The following is a 1,185-nucleotide window of genomic DNA, read 5'->3' as shown; positions in this document are numbered from 1 at the left end:
CATCCCGGCATGCCTGGGACCTCCCAGCTAAAAATAAGCCAGGCTGGGGCCAGGAGGGTGGAAGCAAAATTCCCAGCGTGGCTTTGCTCTCTCCCACCGCACGGCTGCTTGGGGTCCTGAACGACCACGGGGGTGATGCTCACCCACGCTGTGCCTCAGTTTCCCCACCCAGAGGCAACCACCCCCTTGGCTGGGCAGGAAGCCGTGGGTAATTGGGCTTGAGGCAATGATTACTTGATTTCTCGAGGGAATGGAAAGCAGGGCCTGGCCCCGAGCAGTGGAGAAGGGAGGCTCTGGACGTGGACTCCTCCCCTGCCTAGCACAGTGCAGGCAGGCTGTACCCCGCAAGCAGGCTGTGTGCCACCAGCCACAGCTGCCCACCGAGGCAGGGTTTTCCACCCACGCCGAGATGTTTTCCTGGCTGCGAGGGAGCACTTGCTCACCCAGCTGCCACATTGCAGCAGTCCCGGCTCGGAGGGGGGAGAAATCCAGGCTGGGTGGGAGAGGCCAGAGCGGGGCTGCACACCTCACAGTGGGCTCAGGCACAGGCAGGATTTCTCTCCAGCGAAAGCCCAAATCCGCAGTGCAACGTCTCTTCTCCTCCCCTTCCCACTGCCCCGCTTCCCTCCCCCATCCCACTGTGGTCCCAAAAGGATTTTTTCTCCTTGCTGTCCCTACTCTCCCAGCTCCCCGCCCCAGCACGTCCCCCATCCGCATCACATCCAGACAGCGCTGGCTGGAGAGGCAGGAATGTAAACAGGCTCCGGGCAGCATCGTGCCCCGTGCACGTCACCACCATCCTTGCTGCATGGCGGAGATGCTGCCGCGGCTCTGGGGTCTGCCCTGTGGCAGGGACCCCAGGACCCATCCGAGCAGTGTGTGGGTCACCCTTACCTTTCCTTTGGGTGCCATGGCTTCCCGAGCTGGAAATCACCAGAGCGAGGGCAAGGAGGAGCTGCGGGAGGGAACAGAAAAGCCGACGTGAGCCAAAGCCCCCTCTCTGGGGGCTGCGTTAGTTAAGGGAGGCTTCGCTCCCTCCCTCAGCCAGCCATCGCTGCGGGTGCGATACCCATGGGAGGGCGATGGCTGGGTGCTGCTGGGGATGCTCAGGGAGAGGGGCTTCGCCAGCCACCCTGCGGTCACTGGAACTGAGGTCCTTTGGTATCTGGCACCCTGTTGGGGACC

The 1,185-nt window shown here is 63.2% G+C and overlaps 1 protein-coding gene across 1 annotated transcript in view; it reads right to left on the bottom strand.

The window, feature by feature from the left end:
- The window catches only part of ANXA6 (annexin A6), a 14,292-nt gene extending 13,326 nt beyond the window's left edge, over window positions 1-966 (bottom strand). Inside the window, exon 1 of the mRNA XM_009322635.1 lies at window positions 895-966. Coding sequence (XP_009320910.1) covers window positions 895-912 — 18 coding nt within the window. The 5' untranslated portion in view covers window positions 913-966. The remainder of the gene's footprint in view (window positions 1-894) is intronic.
- Between the last annotated feature and the right edge of the window lie 219 nt (window positions 967-1,185).

Source organism: Pygoscelis adeliae, unplaced genomic scaffold (genome assembly GCF_000699105.1).
Source record: "Pygoscelis adeliae isolate BGI_AS28 unplaced genomic scaffold, ASM69910v1 Scaffold34, whole genome shotgun sequence".
Lineage (NCBI taxonomy): Eukaryota > Metazoa > Chordata > Aves > Sphenisciformes > Spheniscidae > Pygoscelis > Pygoscelis adeliae.
Note: the sequence above shows the minus strand (reverse complement) of the source record. Positions and strands in the feature narration are given on the sequence as shown.